The sequence below is a fragment of the Pituophis catenifer genome, unplaced genomic scaffold, assembly GCF_029215685.1.
Source record: "Pituophis catenifer annectens isolate HBS135680 unplaced genomic scaffold, rPitCat1.0.hap2 SCAF_1, whole genome shotgun sequence".
In the NCBI taxonomy this organism is placed as follows: domain Eukaryota; kingdom Metazoa; phylum Chordata; class Lepidosauria; order Squamata; family Colubridae; genus Pituophis; species Pituophis catenifer.
This window is the reverse complement of record NW_027256881.1, coordinates 180,051,791-180,073,629: the sequence shown is the minus strand read 5'-3', so window position 1 is coordinate 180,073,629 and position 21,839 is coordinate 180,051,791. Positions and strand designations below refer to the sequence as shown.

Here is a 21,839-nt window from a genome sequence, read left to right as displayed (position 1 = left end):
CTTATGACCATCCTCACATTTATGCCCATGCAGCATTCTTAACAACCATGTCACTCATTTCACAACTGCTTCTCTTCACCATGATGACAAGATAGGGCAAAAATGTAAAATGTGAGGACAGTCATAAGTTCGAGGACTGGTCAAAAGTGTGAGGACCAGTCAAAAATAACTTTTTCAGCCCTCTGAGTAGTCCATATGCATTAAAGGATTACAGCAATAGAGAGGGATGAAGGAATGGAAATTAGAGTAGGAGTGAGGGTAAGAGAGGGAGGAAGAGAGGAGGAGAAGGAGAAAGAAAGAGGAAGTAGGGAGGAGAAAAAGAGGGTGGGGGAAGAGAAAGTAAGAAGGAAAGAAAAGAGAGAGGTGGTAGGTTTGAGGAGAAAGATTGCTGTACAATAAAAAAGATGAAAGGGAAGAAAGCCAACCCCAAGCAAATATAAAGATATTAAGATAAAGAATGAATTGTTAAACTTTAAAGAATAAAAGAGAACAAATATGAATAAATAGCAATAATTAGAAACACACATACAAACATACAATGTATTTTCTTTGAACAGAATATTTGGCTGGTTCACAAATTTAAACAGCGTTTAGTCATTTCAATTAAATTTACAATTTCTATATTTCCTTTTTGCCATATTTATTCCTCATCTATTTTTTAAAAAACCCAATATTACCCTTCATCCTCATCTCTAATCTTAATCAAATTCAATTTTTCCCTTCTATTCTATATTATACCCCTTCCCATTGTCATCTATTTTTATATCCATCCTCACATTGTTTAATTATGTAATTATGTAATACAGTTGTTTAATACAAATTCAACATTTTAATATAAATCAATTAGTTATAAAACTATCTTTTTGTATATTAATCAATATGAACATGAATATTCCAATTATTTCCATGCAATCCAATTTCTTACAAATCAATTAATTATATTTACCAATAATAATAAACCAAATAATTTCTCCCATATATTCCTCCGAACCACAACTTAACCATTTCTGCTTTCAACACAATATACAATTAATAGTATCTCAATTATTACAATTCCCTAGTTAAATACAGCTTTTTTTCCTTTGTGTTTTAAAATCTTGAACTCTCCTCCTAAATTTCCCATTGTTTGCAGTTTTTCACCTACCTTTTTTGGGGAGGAAAAATAAAAATAAAAATAAATCTCTCTCTGCCTCATTTTGTCACGCTGCACCAAAGACCCTGGTTTCGGTTTCGTTTCTGAAGCTTAGCTAGGGGAAAAAAAAACTGCTTTACACTGATTGCCTGTAGGGCGGCCCTTTGAAGCCCCGGGCAAGAGTTTAAACAGTTTTTTTTTTCTTCTAGCCATCAGCTGGGGCTCAAGAAAAATCGGGACTTTTTTGAAACGCCGCGGGACGCGGGACAAATTGCTCAAAAGCGGGACTGTCCCGCCAAAAGCGGGACGTCTGGTCACCTTATGCATACGCTTCACATATCTGGCCTACTTCTCAGTTTTAATTAATAGCAAAAATATAAAAATACGTATACATTTGGTTTTCATTTTTATACAATTTCCCCTATAATTTTATAACTTGTGAATTAATGCCTCAATGGACTTTTTCTAACAAACTGATGGGCAAAATAATTCCTTGTTTCAGAAATTATTCTAAAAATAATTGCAGCATAGTCCGGTATAAACAGTAGCAAATAGTGATTCTTGTGTTTTGTGATATTTTAAAGGAATAAATTAGGTCTAATCGTGACTTTGCAATGAATTATGATAACTATATATGTGTATAATAAAAGTTTGTGTCATTATATATATTTATAGATACTGATGCAATTAAAATGTAAAAAAAACCTAGCCAAGGATATTAAAAATATAATTTTCCTTCAGAAAATTAAATTGATTAAATAATGTTCTTGATATTATTGAACTTAATGAATAAATAAAGACTGACAAATACCCTACTAAGAAAAAAAAACTGCCCCCAATTTTTACCAGAATAGCCTGCAAGGTGCTGTGTATTTCTCTTAAGGACCCTTATACAACATTACCATAAATAATTACATTAAATCATGTGCTTTTAATATCTTTAATGTGTTTTAAGGTTTCTAATAAAATAATCTACTTAATAAAGTGAAATTACTACTTATTGATTAAAGTTAAAATAAAACAAACCTATTCCATAATAATTTATGGAATAGTTTCAAAACTGAAAAAAATTATATTCCTAAAACAGTCTGTTTTAATTTAGAAAATACTGAGATCGCTCCAAAAAAAACATATCTAAACGAAGACTTTAACATTTATAATCCCAGAATGCTACACAAGAAACCTCTATCTTCTCATAATTTCTGATAGTTCCTAATTTCATTCTACAATTATATCAATATTTATTTCAGCAATACATAAAAACCTTTCAGAATATTTAGCTGGCTGTTCAACTTTACTAGAAGGAATGAAATAATTTAAAACATATGCATGCAAACCCAAATCCCAGAAAAATCAATGTGTTTTCTAATTTTAAACATCCTTTAGTCTGACTCAAGTATTGTATAAATGTTGTGCTGCCATGCAGTACAAAATATTGTAGGTCTGGACCAGATTTGCATGCAAAAGACAGAGCTGAGGAAAAACCTGGTTGAAACTGCCAGTGACTACAGAACAGTGTTGGGCAATAATTGTTCACTAAATCTTACTGTTCTCAGAAGTTCCAAACAGCCTGACCATCTACAGGGAAACGTGGTTCAGCAACATTTGAAGAACATACAGATGGTCCTTGATTTACAACCACAAATGAGCCCCAAATTTTTGTTGTTAAGTGAGACAATTGTTAAGTGAAACTTGCCCCATTTTATGACCTTTCTTGTCACATTTGTTAAGTGAATAACTGCAGTTGTTCAATTAATAACATGGTTGTTAAGTGAATATGGCTTGTCAGAAGGTCACAAAAGGTCTTCACGTGATCCTGAGACATTGCAACCATCAAAAATACGAGTCAGTTGAATTTTGATCACATGACCACAGGAATGCTGCGATGATCATGAGTGAAAAATGGTCATAAATAATTTTTCTTAGTGCCGTTGCAACTTCAGGCACTAAATGAACCATTGTAAGACACGGACTATCTATATGTTCTTTGCCTGACTGAATGTAAAGTAAATTTCTCAATATCATTTCCCCATACTTTTCTGACTCTCAGGCCAAAGTTAAAATAAGGTAAAGGTGCCATCAATTACACTTATTTGGTGCCAGCTTTTGACCTGTGCTACCAGTGCTAATGGAAGATATTTTGCTGTCTCAGGTAAATAATGCGTAGCATCATAGGTCAGGAACTTAGATGCACAAAGCACATAATCCTCTCTGAGAGCCAATCTGCTCCAGTGGTTAAGGCATCAGGCTAGAAAGCAGGAGATTGTGTGTTGTAGTCCAATTTTAGCCATGAAAACCAGCTAGGTCACCCTGGGCCAGTCACTTTCTCTCATCCCTTCACAACAGGGTTGTTGTTATTGTGGGAAAAATAGGAGGAGGAAGTTGTGTTGAATATATTTGTTACCTTGAGTTATGTATAAAAATAATAAAGGTGGGATACAAATAAATAAATCTCCAATTTTCCTTTTGGTAAACTACAAGGACCGTCTTTCGTTGAAAGGGTAGTGAAGGCCTTCCCTTTGCTCCCAGTGAAAACACTCTAAATCACTGAAGCAATTCTGAAAGTTTCATCTGTTTCAGTGGAAGGAAAATGCTCATATACTGTATGCCTCTTTCTTCCAAATGAAAGAGGATGTGTGTTTGTGAGAGGAGACCATGTGTGGGTCTCCAGAGAGGAGCAATAATAGATGTAGACATTGTGCATGTCTTCCTCTGTGCATTCTGATTTCCAAAGGTAAAATTTTTAAGCTGATTGACTGACGATTTAACTCCATGAAGTGTCTGTACACAGTATGGAAGTGATATAGTACATGTATGTCATTGCTTTCCTGTAGGAATAAGAGGAATGATGAGAAAGCAAAGAAGGGGATGTGGGAACATTGGTCTAGATATTTTAAATACAGCAAAATGCTTGTGACTGTGATTCCGTTGATCTTATTGCCTAAAGCAAAAGCATCTAAATTTAGTTGGCTAAAAATCTTAATAGGGTTTTCTGTCCATTATTTAATCAATATTAGAGGTTGCATTAAACTGATTTTAATATTTATTGAGCATAAATTATTTTTCTTCTGCTGATGATAAAAATAATCTTAACCAAGATTTTTGATACAAAACTTTAGATTGGCGAGTGAACAGCGTTAAAGGAATTTGTCAATAATAATTGTTAATGGAATTTGTCAACATTTTCTTACTAAAAAAATTGGAAAGGAAATTATAAATATGGGTGGAACTCAATGTCTTGCCAGGACTTCTAATATCCTTTGGGTATAAACAAAAAACAATACTTAAGGAGTTAATTAAGCAAAATAAATCATTCTCCATCGTTCCACCCAGGGATCATAACTGATACAAAGCTGTACAGAATTACATTTTATGAGGATTTTCAGTACGTAAGAATAACAGCACCATCTGTATATAAAAAGAAATAAACTCTCTATTTCCATCTAAGTATTAGATGTTACACATCATCATAAAATCATAATAATGAGACCCTCAAGCAGAAATTCTCCCTTGGTGATTGCACCAATGATTTTTTTTGGTCATTGTTAAAGCAATAGTTAGCTTTCATCCAGTTCCCCAATCTACCTCAAAGGGCTGACATCATTAACTATAATAATGTATTAAGTGAATGTTTATACCCAGAAATCTAGTCTTTATTGTTACAGACTAGTAACAATAAAGACTAAAAAGTTACAAGGTTCAAATTGAAAATTATAAACATTTCTAGTATCAGTAAAAGGAAATTGTTCATTACAATGCAATAAATGTGAATTATAAAATTATAAAATACAAACTTAGGGAATCATTGATAAAACCTCCCTAAAGGTAAAGATAAGAGCCGTGGTGGCGCAGTACTGCAGGCTACTTCTGCTTATCACTGGCTGCTAGCAGTTTGCCAGATTGAATCTCAGCAGGCTCAAGGTTGACTCAGCCTTCCATCCTTCCGAGTAGGAAGGGTAAAATGAGGACCCAGATTGTTGGGGGCAATATGCTGACTCTGTAAACTGCTTAGAGAGAGCTGTAAAGCACTGTGAAGCGGTATATAAGTCTAAGTGCTAGTGCTATTGCTAAACAATGAAAACAAGGATTTTAAAACAATTTTGAGTAAATTACTAAAAAGATGACGTAATAACATATTAAATATTATCTCTAAGCAAGTATGAACACACAGGTATATGCGCTGTGTGTGTGTGTGTGTGTGTGTGTGTGTGTGTATGAATCAACAATAGGTGTGGTATAAATTGAATTATAAAATGGTGGGGTCCTAAGCAGGGGTGAAATGCTCCTGGTTCGACCGAACCAGTAGCGATGGTGGCTTGTGATTCGGAGAACCAGTAGCGATGGCAACACGAGGCTCCGCCCACCCGCCCAGTTGTCATTAAAACCAGGAAGTAACCTGTTTTTTACCCTCTGTGCATGCATAGAAGGGTTTGTGCATGCGCAGAAGATCCAAGCGTGCATGTGATGCACACACGTACAGTGTGTGCACTTCCGAACCAGTTGAGAAGGTAACAGGATTTTATCCCTGGTAGTAAGGATTAAATTTCCTGCATAAATTTTTAGGCCTAAATTTTCTGCATAAAGCATCATGGTTGAAAGAAATTTTCTAACTCTCTTACAGAAGTTAGGGTTCCAGTCCATCCACAGAAACAATAGGTAGTGAATGAAATTGTCTTTGGAAGAAGTGATTAGCAAGCAGAGGTATAATAGGATACAACCTCTACTGGGGAAAGGAAAATGTGAACTGGAATTTTCCTATTAACACATTATATTAAGTTCAAAAAGTATTAACTAAATAGTTATTTATGAATGCTAATGACTCACATTGTAAATAAAAACAATTAAAAGGAAAAAAAGACAAAGGATAGGAAGAATTGGAGAACAAATGGAAAAGAAGCAAGAGGGCTCATTTTCCCTCACCGAAGGCTTGGATGATGAGGCAAATCTTCACAACTCTTCTGAACAACAGCAGAGTGGGGCATTCCAAAGAGGCACTACTACAGATAGCATGCTTTTGGCATTCTGATAGATGACTTTGCTTAACTGAAGGAATCTGGACCATGCTACTCTGCGTGATTGAATCTGCAAAGCAAATACTACTGGAGACAGGTGATCCCTCAAATAATCAGACCTCATGCCACATAGGGCTTTATAGATAATGACCAGCATTTTGAATCACACCCAGAAGCAAACTGGTAATCAGTGCAGTTCATGAAGCATTGTACACTGGCATACCAAGACATGCCTATCACTGTTCATACCATGGTTTTCTGGGCCGTTTAAGAACTTTTTTTTTTTTTTTTTTTTGATTTATATGCCGCCCTTCTCCGGAGACTCAGGGCGGCTTACAATGCTTTAAGCAATAGCCTTCATTCTTTTGTATATTTTATACAAAGTCAGCTTATTGCCCCCACAAACTGGGTCCTCATTTCACCTACCTTAGAAAGGATGGAAGGCTGAGTCAACCTTGAGCCTTGGAGAGATTCGAACCAGCAGAAATTGCAGGCAGCTGTGTTAATAACAGGGTGCACTAAACCCTTGTACTATCAAGGCTCTTATCTCTATCTTGATAAGAACTTCAAGAACTTCTGATTAGTCTTCAAAGGCAGCCCCATTTAGAGTGCATTGCCGTAATCGAGCCACAAGATGACCGGACCATGACCAGACGGGTCTAAAGGGCCTGTCCAATCTAGGAAATGGCACAACTGATGCACCAGATAAAGTTGTGCAAAAGCTTCCATCTGCTCTTTCATTCACTAATTTTAATGTATTTGCTGTAAAAATCATATCCATGTTGTTCTCTAAATTGCCTAATATTCAACAGAATAATTACTTCAAAAATGTGTTCTTCACAAAATAATTTTCTTACTAAATGGTCATCAATCCCATAGAGCCTTGATAGTACAGTGTTTTAGTGCACCCTGTTATTAACACAGCTGCCTGCAATTTCTGCTGGTTCGAATCTCTCCAAGGTTCAAGGTTGACTCAGCCTTCCATCCTTTCTAAGGTAGGTGAAATGAGGACCCAGTTTGTGGGGGCAATAAGCTGACTTTGTATAAAATATACAAAAGAATGAAGGCTATTGCTTAACGCATTGTAAGCCGCCCTGAGTCTCCGGAGAAGGGCGGCATATAAATCAAATTAAAAAAAAAAAAGCCATATTAAATGAATAAAGTTCACTATAATTTCCATTCTAAAATTTTAATCACAAAACCTTATTTAGTTCAACCATCAGCAGGCACAGAAAATATTTGAATACATGAAAAAAATGAGTAAATTTAATTAAAGATTCTGCGTTCAAAAACTGCGTTTCTCAAAACATGAAAAAAAAAATTGACTCCAGAGACAGAAGAGTTCTCCCAATTGCCAAGGGGAAGTATTTTTCTTTTACTCTCTTGTTTCTCTCTTTCTTCAAAACCCTAGGTGATAGCTAGGACTACCATAGCAGGGATGTAGAGGGGAACTGGGCTGAGCAATGAAATAGGACACTCAAAAGCCTATAAATTTTGTCAGCAGATCTGAATCTAAAAACTCAGTCACATGCTCTATGGCCGTGATGGCGAATCTATGGCACGCGTGCCACAGGTGGCACGCAGAGCCCTTTCTGCCGGCACGCCAGCCGTCGCCTCAGCCCAGGTCTACCGCACATGCGCGCACCTCTCATCGGCCAGCTGGTCTTCCAGTCTCTGCCACGCATGCACGGAGGCAGGCCCTTCCCCGATCTCTGCAGGTTCTACCCTCTGCAGATGCCTCTCCGTGGCAGGAAAGCAGGAGAAAGATAGCATGCAATGGGGGGAGAAACTGCAAAGATCTGAGGAGGCATGGAAGGCAGGAGGCACTCAATCGGAGGAGAAACTTTGGAGATCGTGGAAGGCAGGAGAAAGCTAGGATTCAATGGGGGAGGAACTTTGGAGATCGTGGAAGGCAGTAGAAAGGTAGGATTCAATGGGGGAGGAACTTTGGAGATCGGAGAAGGCAGGAGAAAGCTAGGATTCGATGGGGGAGGAACTTTGGAGATTGTGGAAGGCAGGAGGCAGCTCTTTAGCACAGCTAAAGCACAGCTCTTTAGTCAGATCTCTCCCCCCTACAAGCATGGCTCTTTTAAACAGGGAAAGAAGACAGGCAAGAGAACGAACACCAGGAAACTTTGGAGTTGCCCGATCATCAGCCAAGCGAATTCTGGCTCTAGAGCCACCCCAAACCCCACAGCCCACAAGCAAGGCGGAAGAAGGGGAAAGCCCCTCTCTTTTCAGTTCCCCATCAGGCTGGTTCCGCCAAAGGCTGCCTCCTGGTCTCGGAGCCAGTTCCCTCCTACAGTTTCAAGGGCCACCACATGATTTCCATGAACTTGAGCTGAGCAGAATTGCGGGGCGGAGCTGGGCGAATATGGTGGCTCCTGTTTTTTCCAGCTGCCGAGTGCTCAGTGTCAGTGGTGGCAGGCAGGTGTCGGGGAAGCGCTGAGGGCAGTATACGCATCTGGGATGCCCCTTTGGGCTTTCTACTTAGGTGGCGATAGGTGCAGCCAGTCCCCGTCCACCACCTGCTCGGCCTGCAGCTCCCAGTGGGAAGGAGCCCAGGCAAGCCGTGCGTTCAGATCTTCCTTGGGGGCACTTCCGGCCCCATCATCTTGGCAGCACCATGTGCCAGGCGGGGAACAGCTGTCTCACCAGGGAACGGGCCGGTACCTAGTTGTCCTCTGGTAAGAGGTATGCTGGCCCACTTGGAAAAAGTGGGGGGGGGGCATTAGGGGGGCATGCATGCGCAGTGTGGGGACATATGTAGAGGGAGCGTGGGGGGTGTCGTGCACCCATGCGTAAAGGGGGGCGCGCATTGCATTATGGGTTCCGGCACGCAGGAGTGTGATAGCGCTCACGCGCTCAGACTTTTGGCACGCAATGCCAAAAAGGTTCGCCATCACTGCTCTATGGGCTCCTCTGCACATCCTGTCCTCCTTGTTCCTGCTTGAGGACAACTCACTACAGTAGATGTTTCTTGAGGACAAGAATGCACAACACCTCAGCCTGCTCTGCTTCTATTGTAAAAGCATCTTCCCATCTTCTTTTCTTGATCTGCATCAAAGGTAGCATTTCCCATCTTCTGTCAGCAAGAGTGGGGCTAGGGTCTGCCTGTTTGGCTTCACTATAGACAAATACCTCTTGGGTATCTGTCTCTGTTCCAATTAAGGCATGCTCCTTTCCTTTCTCCCTCTTTTAAATCAAGTGAAATGTTGACAGTTCTAGTATTTGCCCTCCAAGTCATGTGACAGAAGGAATAGGAAAACGTTTTCTCCTCACTGTCTACTAGTGGATGAAGATGATGTCAAATAACAGAGGGAGTCAACAGAAAGGGATTTAAACAAAATCATAAAAACCACATGTCCTCAAAGACTTTCCGGTGGAAAGAAGTGATGGTTCTATGGGGCAGCAGTGTGGAAAGCAGTAAAGAAGCAACCTTGGGGGCACAGATAAACCCCCAAGTGGCCTCAACGGGTCCAAGAAACTGCTAATGACCAGTTGACTGCAAAAAAAATAATCGTTCCATTTCCCTCCCCCCCGCCCCCCCAGCATCCTGTCAGAATTAATCCTTCAGTTGCTCCCACCATCCACTCAGAACTGATGAAGCTTCTTGGATGAGAAGTGAAATGATTTCTTCCCAAAGGCAAAAACATAGTCCAGTTGCCTTTTGAAAAAAAAAACCCACTTTTGATACAGTATTTACTAATAGGGAGTCTTGGTATTTTTAATTAGTTATAAGCTGAATGACCATAGATATTAAAAAAAACCACACAAAATAGAAGTGAGAAAGGTGGCAAGCTTTGTATCACAAGCAAACTCTACTGAATATAAATCAAGGCCACCAAGTACAGGGAATGCCACAGCAAACAGGTTCTGCACGTACATACATGGTTTACAAAAGCTGAGGAATAGTTTGAAACCCACACAACTATTTCTCAAGCTGGATTCCTTTCCAGGCTATTTCAGCAGAAGAAACCGGTAACTGAAGGTTGTTGTGTGGGACCCTATTTGGACTCTCAGCCATGAAAAATAAGGGCAGATATTCTGAAACCTCTCAACTGCTTATCATTCTTTTACAATTACATGTTAAAAACAAAACCCCTATCCCTTTTGTTATCTTGGGTTTTATCTTTCTTAACCATGGGAGCTGTCAGTCTTACCAGGTAGACCACATAGGCAACACAAGCAGATAAACTAATTATACTTTATTGTAAAGCAATATTAACAGAATCTTACAAATCTGAAAGTACAAGCCTCCCACCATCTCTTTTACAGTCTGAGAAACTACAATAGGGAGGCTCCTTTCTGAGCCTCTTGCTCTGCCCACCATCCAGTTGCAGGCTAGGTGCCCTCTTCTCTTAACTAAATGTTCCCTAGGCAGCATTCCCCCCCCCCAATCTTTTCCATATGCCATTACAGGCACTTGCCATCCTTTTTTTAGACCAGTGGTTCCCAACCTTTTTTTGGCCAGGCCTCACCTAAGCATCTCTAAAATCCTGATATGCCCGTGATATATAATTCTTACTGTTCAAAAAGTCAACTCCTACTTCCGTGGAGGAAGCCTAAAAGCTTTAAACAAGGTTCAAATTGTCCCCTCACGTTGGGAACCACTACTTTAGACCAGGGTGCGCAAATGTGGCCCTTTTACAACCTGTGGACTTCAACTCCCAGAAGTCCTGCTTTTTTTTTTTTTTCAGTCTCAGCAATTTTAAAGATGTGCAGGTTTCAACTCCCAGAATTCCTTAGCCAGCATGCTGACTAGGGAATTCTGGGAACTGAAATCTGCACATCTTAAAGGTATTGAGAAACACTGCAAAAAGCAAATGCAAAGCTTCCACCTCTGCTCACCTTTCTGAACTACAGTAATATTCTGATTGCACGTATCTCTCTCTCGCTTTCCCTAAATAAAACAGGCCGAGAAGGGCTTTATCCAGACAGAACACAGCTTGTTACAATCAATCGTTTGAAGGGACTAAGGCTTTACTCCCGACGTATAAAAATGCGCCCAATTCGAGCATTTATTTTATTTGCTGATCTTGGCTTCGCTAGCTGTAAAGCATTCCCAAGACCACGAGCGATTCAGCAAATAAAGCAAAACACCGGGCGGCGGCGGCGGCAGCATTCGCCAGAACAAGAAAGAAGCCAACGTTTCCTCGCCTCCTTCCCCGCTCCCCTCCCTCGCGCAGCTGGGCTCGAGCCGCCGAACTAGCAATTCTTGGCAACATGGCGGTGCAGGAGGGGCGCAGAGAACCTTCTGCCGGGCCCCTCTTCTTCGGCTCTCCCGCAACTCCACAGGAAAGGCCTCGAGCGACGGCCGCGAGATTCGGCCGGCTGAGGGGGTCGCTCTAGCTCGGGCAGGAGAGCCGTCTCTATGCCCGAGGCACCCAGAGGCTGCGTCGACCGGCGCGCGAAGGATCGGAGGGGTCCCGGGAAGGAAGGGAAGGAAAGGAAGGAAGGAAGAAGGGCGAGTTCGAGCTCAGCAGACGGGTGGAGCGGAGCGGAGCAGCAGCAGCGGCAGCAGCAGCAGCAGGCTAGGGCGGGGCGGGGCTTCGCGGCGCCCACGGGCCAGGCGCTCAGACTGGCAGTTTAGCAGCTACTCCCCTTTGTGTCTGGACTGAGAAAAGGGGAGCCGCTGCCAGCCAGCCAGCCAGCCAGCCAGCCAAGCCCAGCTGCCGGAGGCGGGGAGGCGACGCGACGTTGAGAATCCCCCTGCACGAAGCCTTCGTGGGCAGGTCCCCTTCAGCCGGAGGGCAGAGGGGCAGCTGACTGACCGGTGGGGTGGAGGAAAGAGGGCAGGGTCGTGAGTGAGTGAAGGTGCATGAGGGCGAAAGGGTTTGGCCTCCGCGGGAGCGCTGGTCACGGGTTCCCTCTCGGCTTCGGGCCGTTGGCGAACCGGGCTCTTGCGAGGGAAGGGAAGAGGGTGGAAGAAGTGGCTCTCCCCTCCCCTCTCCCCGCTGGGGCCAAGAAAGGAAGGAGGGGGCAGACGGGAAGAAAGTGCATTTTTCCAAGGGCTGCCTAAGAGGAAAGGCCTCTTTGCCGCCGGGGCTGCTCGGAGCCAGGAACTGCGAAGCCCTGATTTGCTGCTGCTGCTGCTGCTTCATAGGAACGCCAGGACTTTCAGCCCTTTTCCTTGGTTGGAGCTATTTCCTTTTACTTGCGTGCGTGTGGGTGCGCGTGTAAAGCCAAGTGGACGCCGAGTGTGTTAAATTTAATTCGAGGCTGATGACACGTAATGGGGCAATGGGCCCTTAAAATTCCCTGTAAAGAAGATGACTTATTTCTAAGTGACAGGACATAGCCCTTCCTTAAGAAAGATACAGCACAAAGATTTGGATCCTGTTTTCCCTATCTTAAATCTTGGCCTTTAAATCTGTCTACATCTGCCCTTTGGTGGTGACAATCGATTATTTGTGTATGTGCGTGTGTGTCCTTTTCACCTCTGGATATGATTCATTTGAAACCTGAGTGGTGTGGTGACCCTCTGAAGAGACATGGGAATTAATTTAAATATTACAATAATGACCATCGTCTTAAGAAAAAGAACATGCTTGTCGGTTTGAGAAAAACATCTTCTGAGGCCAAGCCCTGAACCATGAAGGCAGATTTGCTTAATGGAGTAAAAGCTCAAACAGCTCCTCTTATTTACCAATTGCCCTTTCAGACTGGATTGTAAACTGAGAAATTAAGATTCTTGGAAGACAAGATTTCCTCCTGTCAGCATTTTTTAAACTATACACAGCTGGATTCCTCCAAATATGACTGACTTGCTGCAGCACCTTTTACTGGTGCTCTTATTCTCCAGTGCCACCTTACAACTCAGCATTGCGGCTGGTAAGTAGCCAGTGGGTGTAACATGACAGCATGTTCTGCAAACAGATTAAATTGGATTACTTGGATTTAAACCAGTGAATTTCTGATAAAGTCCATAGGAATAAATGGTGGATTTGAATAATTTGATTCAGTTCTGTGGATCACATCCACATTCATTTTTTTTTCTAAAGAAATGGTGTGTGGCTCAGGGCTTTCAAAAATACCTTGGAAATTGTCTTCAAAGGTGTGTACTTGTCTTGCAGTATTTTAGATGAGCAGCCTGTGTTCATTAAAAATATTTTTATTTTAAAATATTAAGATACATATTTTCAAACAATATTTCTAAACAAACAATGTGATTAGAAATTGATTAGTTGTGCATAAATCTTTGTTCATAGCCATTAGACATGATCAGTGGTTTTTCAGGATCATTAACGTATAAAAATGTAACAATATATATCTATATATATCTATATACTCTAGGCCAGTGGTCCCCAACCCCCGGTCCGCGGACCGGTGCCGGGCCGTGAAGTACCTGGCACCGGGCCGCGCAGCGGCCGGGGGACAGGAACGCTTCAGCACAAAGGCTCCTGGGCCGTGCGCAATGGGCCTGCGCAAAGGCTCAGGCTCCTGGGCCGTGCGCAATGGGCCTGCGCAAAGGCTCCTGGGCCGTGGCCCCACCCCTGCGCGCGCTCAGCGGGCCGCGGCCCCACCCCTGCGCGCGCTCAGCGGGCCGCGGCCCCACCCCTGCGCGCGCTCAGCGGGCCGCGGCCCCACCCCTGCGCCGGCTCAGCGGGCCGCGGCGATAAAAAGGTTGGGGACCACTGCTCTAGGCATATTAAGTGAATCTGTCAATTCTAGAATGAAATACTAAGAATGAATCTATATTCTTATAGATAAAATATCATGTGCATTTTGGCCAATTTTTGTTGGCATGTGCTTTCTTAATTGCTAATATTTTGGGCATTTTAAAAGAAATGGAAATTCTCTTCATATATACTTCAGGTGTAATTTTGATTTTGGCATAGGTTGGTCTAGGAGTGAGAATTTATACTCCAAAGTATTGCGTCTTCACTTTTTTTTATATGAAGATTTCATTCCAGCTATTAGGATGCATTACATTATTACAAATATTCACTATTAGAAATGACAACCTCTTTTTATTTTCCTCTTATTATTTTAATGGCATATAGAATTCTTGTATAGGACAAGAGATACTTCTTGGAAACATTTGCAACAATATTAGAAGGATAATCTTAATGATGTGGTTTAACTGAAAATTAGGGACTTGGTAAAAATCATATTTTTAAAAATCATATTTTAATTCTATGTAAATATAAAATAATTAAATATAGACAATTCTTAGCTATGCTCAGTATTGTAATATTAATTGTAATATTAAGCACAGTTGAAGTTCTACTTTCACTTGGTTTTAAAAAATTCTCTTTTTGAAATATACTGAGCTAAAATGATATGGAATATTTGCTTATGTGGAATATTTTGTGTCATTGGCATTTAAAGTTGATGCCCACTATTCCTATCTCTGCTAACTTTATAGGCTTTTTCTGTAAAAATTTCAAAACTTACATTTTTATTGAAGTGATATAAATAAAATAATTTGGGGAAAAATATGTTTTTCCTGTCAAATTTGCACAGATTAGCAAAATGATAAGATTTATTTTTGTGATTTCTGTAGTAAATGAACAGATACAATATCCTTGATCTATTACATATAATGGAAAAAGGGGTATTATCAACTGTGTTAACTATTTACTGTCACCATCTACAGACATATATTATTAAGCTCAGAGTTGGGAAATTTCCAAGCAATTCTTACATAGATACAAGTACTTTCTTTTGAAACTCAGCCAAAACCACCATTCAGAATAATTATTGACTTTCTACAGAGTAGCTTTAATATATGTAAATTCACAATTTCTAATACTGAATAATCAATATAGTTTTACAATATCTGAAAATATTTACAATAGCAATGTAAACAAATTAATTTTTAATTCAGAATATATTTTTAAAATGCTTTTCTGTTGTTTTTAACGTCAGATTGTTTCTAATTCTCAAATTTACCATGTGATAAAAAAAGGAAAAAGGGATTGAGGATTTATTTTAAACAGATGTAAAGTTTAGGCAAAAGTTCTTAATTTTCTCAGATTCTTAATGTTCTAAGATGCTTAGAATGCTCAAATATAATGCAGCTGATGGCTGGAATTTTGATAATCAACTGGAGTAGAAATAGGTCAAAAATACTGATCTTTCAGATGAGCTAATTGAATGCTCACAATTCCTATCCTTTCTGTGATTTGACTAAACTATCTATTAAAAAAAAACTTTTAAAGTGAATGTGCTTTAATATATATTTACATGAATAACATCTGCTTTCCTCTGGCCTTATTTTCTTTTACCCAGATGTATTTAATGGAAGGTTTTAGTTCTTTTGTTGAAATTTAGCTTTCTGTCTTATTGAATCACATAAATCAATGCAGTATGTTTTATATCAATCTTATTTAAGAAAAATGTATGTATTTAGACATATTTAGGCTTAGATTTATAAGCTATGTTCACAAATATTTCTACTTAGGATAACATAACATAAATGGATATTTTAAATTTGTTAATATATTTGCCAAATATAGATGTTTATATATGTTACGTTTGAGGAGCCAGAAAGAAAAAAACTAAAAAATTATTATTGGAATTAAATCTTCAAACTAGAATTCTTACTTGTAAAATACTATTATTTCTCAACTCCTGGAAATCAATGCAACCATAAACATGTACAGTACTATGTATTTCCTGCACTAGAGGGACATATTTTCATATTAATACATTTTGCATTTAAAGAATAACACTGGTTATTTTAAAATTTAAAAACTTTTAAAATTGGGAATATGTACTATCAAGAACATTTGTGGTTTATGTGACATCTCTGATTTAGAAAAAAAAGTGAAAAATTTTTTTTTTCAACTCTGAACTTGGAAATCAATAAGTAGTTTTTGTATGAATACTAATTTAGCCATTTTTTCATAATACATACATTTAAAGTGATATAAATGTTTGTTTCTGATAGCTTATTTTTTGGGTGCATGATATATATTAAAATGTAATGCATCCAGTAACTGAGTAAAATTTAAATTTCAGGTACTTCTCTAAGTATTTGAGAAAAGAAAAACCTTAAGTTTATATATTGAAATGAAAATCAGTGTGGGTCTGTAACATTCAGAATGAGTTTTATCTAGGGGGAGAGCAATCAGACCTCTGAGTACTTTTTCCCCAGAACAAATTTTGAAGTTTTGAATATTACAGTTACAGACAAGAGTCAGTAACTGTACTGACAGTAACTTTTAAACACAGGTAGTTCTTGATTTATGACTGGTCACCTAGTGATTGAAGTTATGACAGACTTCCCTAGAGCTACTTATGACCTGGTTTCAAAGTTACACACACACACACACACACACACACACACACACACACACACACACACACACTCTGAAGTACTGTGTCCACATTTTGGGTGATTGGCAACTGGACTGCATTTGCAGCCATTTGCAGGATCCCATGGTCACATGACTATGATTTTCAGCATTTTTTGCCAGTTTCTGTTCTTTTATTTTTTGGCAAAAACGCAGATTGGTTATAGTCAGCTCATTTAACAACTGCCACATTTGCTTAATGACTGCTGCTAAAATGGTTATAAAATCAGGCAGAGTCACTTGGTAAACCACTTAATGACTGTCATATTATTCCAAGCTCAATTAGTCATTAGTCAAGGACTACTTTGAAATGAAAGACCCATTGATTCCTCACTAAATTTGTCTAGACACCATATATTTGATGCATATGCAAATTTATCAAATATACATAATTCTTCATGGATCTTGGGATCTTTAGACTGAGAGAGTGATTGGTCCAAGGTCACTAAGCAGAATTGCCTATGATGGGACTAGAACCCACTATCTCCCAGGTTCTAGCCTGACACTTTAACCACTACACCAAAATGGCTCTCATATGATACATACCAACGGTTTATGGCAGTTTATTTTAGTTTTAAAATTCTATAATTATTTTCATAGTCATTAGCTAACATTATGTAAATAACAAACCTAAGTGAGTTCACACCTCATTTTCCTACCTGTTTAGATGTTGCTTAAGAAGCGTTGGTTTCTATTTCTGACTGTGGTTGTTGTTTCATCTGAACTCTTTCATCTGAACACTAGCCAACTTCAAATGGTAGTCTATAATCTGTTTTGATTAGTCATTGTTCCAGTTAATCACAGCTGAGATGGATGCAGAAGCTTCTGGTTTCCTTGTGACTGCAATGTGGAAAACTGTCTGATGCTTATGTAGAATTGTAATGTACAACTTATTGTGAAATCTTTCCCTTCCTTATTCTTAAATGTTTCCATACACTTTAAATTGATTTAAAAATTGTCCTCTGACTTTCCATTTAAATAAGCAGAGGTATTATGTTGCATGATAGTTGCTAGAGAAAATAGTTTTACGAGAGAGTTGTAAGTGTAAAAAATGGTCATAAATCACTTTTTTCAGTATTGTTGTAACTTCAAATGATCACTAAATGAATGGTTGTAAGTCGAAGACTACCTGTACTTCATTTGGAAAAAAATTAAGTCTCAGAATGTTTAGAGTAGGGATATATACCTGTGACTCGGTTTACTAGATTTGCTTATTAATAATGGATTATTCAAATGAAAGACCTGCATTACTGCTATAATGAATTTCTTAGTGCATAGGAATAAAGCAGAATACAAGTAAATGAATTTACACATTATGTATCCTATAAATTGTGTATATTACCATAAATATAACTATATATTCCAATTCAGTTGTTAGTCTGCTAGAACCACTTGTATTTTAGTTGAGAATGGTTTTAATTACCATTTGATAAACTATTTGTCAAGATTGTATAGCAAAAGTTGTTTTATCACGTGCATCTAATCCTTAAAAATTCCATGGTATGTTTACTAAATCAACAGTTTGAAGGGATCAATCTTCTTTCACTGTTTCCTAATGTCATTTCTCAGAGCTGTGCACTGCTACTAGAAAGGCTGTTATTTTAATTTTTCTGATCCTTGTTGTCATAGAAATGACTAAGTTGTTATTGCTTTCCTGGGTATGATGAATTTCCTCTTTAATTTTTTAGCACATTGCCCATCTTTATCTGTACTTGAGCTCAAGTAAATAGACTGATCATCACCTTAATTTCTTACCATCACTTGTTAGTTCACTTCACTAAGTTGACATTAACATTGTCTTTTCAAACTTTTAGTATTAAGAGTTTTCACTTCTGACCCTTCTTATTTATTTATTTATTGGTTCGATTTATATGCCGCCCTTCTCCGGAGACTCAGGACGGCTTACAATGCATTAAGCAATAGCCTTCATACTTTTGTATATACCTGTTTAGTAGGGCTTTCGCCCCCCACTAAGCGGTGTTGTTTCTTATACAAAGTCAGCTTATTGCCCCCACAAACTGTCCTCATTTTACCTACCTCGAAAGGATGGAAGGCTGAGTCAACCATTAAGTCAATTCTTGCTTAATGCATAATAAGCTTTCTTTACTTTCAGATAATGAAATGTTGTTACGTGTCTTAAATTATTACTTTTTAGCCTCCTGTTTTGTTTCTATCATCTCTTCTGTTATAAACATTCTTATAACATTTGCTCTGTAAATTGAACAGATACACTACAATATAAATTGTCTCATTCCTTTTCTCTTTCTGAACCAGTCCATTTCCCGAAATTTGATTACTCTAGAGTTGTGATAGTTAACCTTTTCGGCACTGAGTGCCGAAACTGGAGTACGCATGGCAGAGCGCTGGAACCTGGAAGAGAGCAGCTGGCCGGTGTGTATGCGTGCAGTGGTCAGCTAGTCTTCCAGGTTACATCACGTGCATGTGTGGCAGCCAGATGGTCTTCCAGGTTCCTGCGCGCCAGAACCCAGAAGAGCAGCTGGCGACAGCATGCATGCCCACGGAGAGGGCTCTGCATGCTACCTCTGGCAGGCATGCCATAGGTTCACCATCACAGCTCTAGAGCCTTATTCATTATAAATGTTAATTAGAATATTCTAATATTCTAACAAACCCATTAGCTTTAATATAGTCCACATTTAACACGTTAAATGTAAATTCTCCTTATAATCTTTTGTTTTTTATTTCTATCTTCTGTTAAGTATCTGATTCAATTTCCTTTTATTTTTTTTCAAAAACTTCCCTATTCATTTGGCATTGTTATACCCTGTTTTCCCCCAAATAAGACATCCCCTGATAATAAGCCTAATTGGGGTTTTGAGCACATGGCAATAAGGCCAAGTACTTATTTCAGGGTTCAAAAATAAATAAATACACATGGTATATAAAATCTTACACAAAACGTGGTGTGAGGAATCGAAATAGTGGTTCAGTAATTTACAGATTCTCTCTTCAATCTCCCTTCTGTATCTGTCTACTGCTCTTTTTGAATTCATAGGTCACACAATCTTCCATGTATGATGATATAGATGGCGAACCTATGGCACGCATGCCCCAAATGGCATGCGAAGCCATGTTGCCTGGCATGCGTGTCCTTGCCTGTTTGTCTTCCGGGTTCCTGGTGCACATGTGCATGTGACGATCAGCTGTCCTTCATGCGCACAGCAGTGCCAAAAACTGGTGTGCAGTTGCGCGCCAGCCAGCTAATTGTCGGGTGCACATGCGTGCCAGGACTTGGAAGTTCAGCTTTTCCAGAGCAGGATCACTTTGCATGCGTGGTAGTGCCAAAAACTGGCCAGCAGATGCGCGCTGGCCAGCTGATTGTCAGGCGTGCATGCACACTAAAACTCAGATGTTCAGCTTTTCTGGAGCGCAGCCCCAACGAGGGCGGGCATGCGTGACCTTTCCGCAGTTCCCCATCACTGATATAGAACGTTTAGCTTTTTAAATGCTTGTTCTGCAGTGTTAATGCTGTATGTGACATTTTTTTATTTGACAATAGTCTGTAGTCTGTTGTAATGCAATTCATTTCTAAGTATGTCTCTCTGTACAAATGTTTCCCTTCTTTCCTAAAATTAAAGGCAGATTATACTGGTGGTCCTCTAATTATTATTTAGGAACCTTTCAAAATTAAAATGGTACTGAACAAGGGTGACTTATGACTGGTTCTTGAAGTTGCATCCACTGCAGCATCCCCAAGGTTACATGATTATGATTCAAGCATTTGGGCAGCTGGTTCACAGTTACAACAGTTACAGCATCCCATAGTCACATGATCACAATTTATAATCTTATTTACTGACTTCGCACAGAGTTAGTAGAGAATCCAATGGGCGGTTGCAAGTCACTCCTGCAAGCTGCTCCTGCCGCTTTTTCTTTTGAGGATCCCCAAGTATATGGGGATACTGTACTCTGTAGTGCTTAACTACCCATACTTCATAGCACCCATCCACCTGCTTGTACCCTGCCTGCTGTTACTCCATTGCATTCGCTTGCATGCCAGCCTGCTTGTTTGGGACACTTTTCAGTGATGTGCTTCTGGATTCCCATGTCACGGTCATGTAGGTCCTCATTAAACAAGCTGTGTGCTCCTCACTTAACAATGGTAACAGGGACTGCTGGGTTTGCTGTTGCTAAGTCATCGTGCTATATGACTGCATTGCTTAGCAATGGAAATTCCAATAGCTCTCCTAAACTGAGGACTACTGCCATGAAAACTCAATTTGTAAAATGTTTCATATAATTTTTCCATTCTCCTTTATCTTAATTTGTAGATTTGGTTACTATAGCAATGAATACACAGTTGAGAGATCAAATGATAAGGTTGGGGATGGATCATCATGGAGAAAATCTATGTCACTTTTGTCAGCATTTTTCCCTGTTCATTTATAGTTTTAAGCCAAATGCTCTAGTCTAGTATAATTTACTTATCCAGATAATATTTAGAGTAATTGCTGCAGATATTCTAACATTGGTATTTTTGCTGCAAGCTAAGTAATATATATCTTGGAAGAGTTTGAAAGAATGTAATTCAATATGCTTTTCATTTGAGTAGACCTACTTTCTCATCTAATTAGAATTTTGTCTCCCCAACTAGATAATTTCTTTTAAACCCATAGAATGAAATAGTGATTTACTTGTTTTTTTCCCTATTTTGTTGCCAGAAGAGCAAACAATGATGAGGATAAACAATTATTTTTCAGCCAGAAGCATAATTGGAATTATAGAAGCCACAAGGTAAAATAACATCATAGATCAGTTTCAATCAGTTCATTCTCTAGATTACTAGAGAGGTTGAAGTTGGAGTTGATTCTGTTTTGCCAGTTAAGAACCATTAAATGGATCCTGAATTTTCATTGTATTATGGTCACCTCCTCCTCCTATTTTTGTACTATTCAGCATTTCTATTGCTGTAGATTACTCTTAAATGTATAATATTTGTGTTGATCAGTCCTATCCTGCTCTGTTCCCATAATACAGTCATAGTAGTAGAGTCAGGTTTTAACTGCTGGCCTGATTAACTTCTGACCGGAAATAAACATTGCAAGACAGTTCTGTAGCATTGACATTGGAGCTACAAAATGGTATGTTTCCCATGAGCAAAAATTCTCAGCTGGCCTCACTCCCATTTGAAATCAAGTCACCATGCTGTTTTAACCATCAATATAGAGTTACGATTTTCTCCTGCCAATGTGAAAGCAAAGTAACAATGAGGGGGAGCAATCAGGCATTAACAAAAAGTAGAATATTTTCACTCAGCTGTTTATTAGCTGGATGGAATGCTGGTTAGTTCATGAAGATTAGTGAGCTGTATAAGATGAAACCAGTGAGAATACTTGCAAGACAGCACAAAAATGTGTCAGAGGGTGGTTA

At 39.2% G+C, this 21,839-nt stretch overlaps 1 protein-coding gene across 1 annotated transcript in view; it reads left to right on the top strand.

Moving 5' to 3' along the window:
- The first annotated feature begins 12,852 nt into the window (after positions 1-12,852).
- BMPR2 (bone morphogenetic protein receptor type 2) overlaps positions 12,853-21,839 on the top strand; it is a 104,630-nt gene continuing 95,643 nt past the window's right edge. Inside the window, exon 1 of the mRNA XM_070933238.1 lies at positions 12,853-12,978. Coding sequence (XP_070789339.1) covers positions 12,903-12,978 — 76 coding nt within the window. The 5' untranslated portion in view covers positions 12,853-12,902. The remainder of the gene's footprint in view (positions 12,979-21,839) is intronic.